The sequence below is a fragment of the Notamacropus eugenii genome, chromosome 5 (genome assembly GCF_028372415.1).
Source record: "Notamacropus eugenii isolate mMacEug1 chromosome 5, mMacEug1.pri_v2, whole genome shotgun sequence".
Lineage (NCBI taxonomy): Eukaryota > Metazoa > Chordata > Mammalia > Diprotodontia > Macropodidae > Notamacropus > Notamacropus eugenii.
In genome coordinates, this window is record NC_092876.1 from 16,799,641 (window position 1) to 16,801,995 (window position 2,355).

General features: G+C 36.5%; 1 protein-coding gene across 1 annotated transcript; it reads left to right on the forward strand.

The window, feature by feature from the left end:
- The first annotated feature begins 969 nt into the window (after positions 1-969).
- LOC140508518 (olfactory receptor 2AJ1-like) lies at positions 970-1,914 on the forward strand. Its single transcript, XM_072616470.1, has one exon. The coding sequence runs from the start codon at positions 970-972 to the stop codon at positions 1,912-1,914; it is 945 nt and encodes a 314-aa protein (XP_072472571.1).
- The last annotated feature ends 441 nt before the right edge of the window (positions 1,915-2,355 follow it).

Here is a 2,355-nt window from a genome sequence, read left to right on the forward strand (position 1 = left end):
AATATCGAAAACTGAAAATTAATTAAATGTAATTAAATTATTATTTATTTATTTTATTGTTTCCATTACTATTATTATTATATTAATATTTATAGTTAATTCATAATTATGCATGTAATTTATTTATTTATTTAATTTAAAAATCGGGGACATATAAAGAAAGGAGCTACCTGTTTCCAAAAACTAACTGATATCAGTATTTACAAAGAAAATTTGAATATATACTTAACAATTTGTGTGTAATGGCAGCAATCTCTAAGGGTGGGCTGGGGACAAGAAGAAAAAAATGAAAAAAATGTAAATGACAACTTTGTTGTTTATTTAAAAGCAATACCAAGTTGCACGCAAATGATTTGCAGTTTTATGTGAACCCTGTTTTTATCATATGTATTATGGAAATGCTTTTTAATTCTGCAAATTAAAAAAATGCTGCTTCTTGAACAATGATGATGGTGGGGATAGTGCTATTGTTCATAATATGAACAAAATAAGACTTGGTTAGCTCAGAGAACCTTTTGTTCCTCAACCTGACATATGCGCGTATTTAATAAAGAAACAGTTCTCTCTGAAAGCTCCATTAGTTTCTGATCTCACGTCACTAATAACTGCTATTCAATTGGGAGGAAAGACCAGAGAGTGAGAGGATAATTTAGCTTCCTGATAGCCTATCAAGCAAACTAATTAACTACGAAAGGAAGATCAACAAAAAACTATTCAGATGAGGAATTTTGATGTTTTTCCAGCAATTCAGTTAATGAATTTATCATCCCAAGACTTCAGTTAATTCAAGTAAATCATTTGATTTATTTCTTTGAATTGCAACTTATTGACATAAATCAATGAAAAGAATTTTGCTGACAGATATGATTTGCAGCCAGAGACTCACTCTTGGGCTTTTGTTTCATTCAATCTTATTCCCTTTTCTAAAACTTCTTTTTGTGTCTTTAGGTGTAAAGTGAAATAGCAATGATGTGGGAGAAAGAAAATCAGACATTTGCTAGAGATTTCATCCTATTAGGATTGTTTCATCTAAGTCTGTACGGATGGCTGTTCTTTACTCTTATTCTCATTATGTTTATGTGGGCAATTTTGGGGAACACAGTTTGGATTCTTCTTATCCGCCTCAACAGCCAGCTCCACACTCCCATGTACTTCCTTCTCAGCCATCTCTCCCTCATGGATATATTGAACATCTCCAACACTGTTCCCAAGATGGCCAGTAACTTCATATCTGGACAACTCTCCATCACATTTGGAGGTTGTGGGTTCCAGCTATTCCTCTACCTCATCTTTGTAGGTTCTGAATGCCTTGTTTTTGCAGCCATGTCTTATGATCGCTATGTAGCCATCTGCCACCCACTGCATTATCCCATCCTCATGAACCATCGAATCAGTGCTGGTATGGCTGCTGGCTGCTGGCTTGGGGGAATCATCAATTCTACAATTCATACAGCTTATGTGCTGCATCTTCCCTATTGTGGTACAAGGGTTCTTGACCACTTTTTCTGTGAAATCCCAGCCATGTTGAAAATCTCCTGTGTTGACACATCACAGTATGAAGGAGGAGTCTATGTGAGTGCTGTATTCTTCCTCGTAATTCCCTTTTGCATAATTCTTGCCTCTTATTCTCAGATTCTCCGTACTGTGCTTCACATGAAATCTGTTGAAGCCCAGAAAAAAGCCTTCTCCACCTGTTCCTCCCACCTGATTGTGATTGCCATGTACTATGTACCATTTATCTTTGCATATTTGAGGCCCAAATCCTATCACACTACAAGTCAGGACAAGGTCTTGGCCATCTTATATACGATTGTCACTCCCATGCTCAATCCCATCATCTACAGCCTCAGAAATAAAGATGTCTTATGTGCCCTGAAGAAGAGTTTAAGAAAGATCCTTAGTCACAGAAATTAATGTTTATTCAAATTAGACTCAATGTCCATGATTGTTGTCTTTTCTGGAAGAGAACCAAGATGACATCACTATGCTGGAGTAAACTTATGATATTTCCCACTCTTGTTAATCAGACCAAAATGAGTTCATAATGTTCTAGCATAGGTCAGGTTCAAATAGTCCCTGTGAACTTTTGGGGGTAATTCTTTACATTTGTGCATGTCATTTTCTTTTGAGCTACTTCATTTCTGTTTTGGTCATAGGACACAATACCTTCTGTGAGGTGGACATGTCATGCTTAGGGGTCCTGTGCTAGTGCCTCCCAAGTCATGCAATCAATTGCAAAGGTCTTAAGCGAGGCGTTGGAAGTGTGTTTGTATCATTTCTTCTGACCAACATTTGAGCACTTGCACTTTTTAAGTGTTCCACTTTTGATTGGCATTCTGAATTGGAACAATAGAG

Coding starts and splice junctions, on each gene's coding strand:
- LOC140508518 (XM_072616470.1), top strand. CDS start 970: ATGTGGGAGAAAGAAAATCAGACATTTGCTAGAGATTTCATCCTATTA.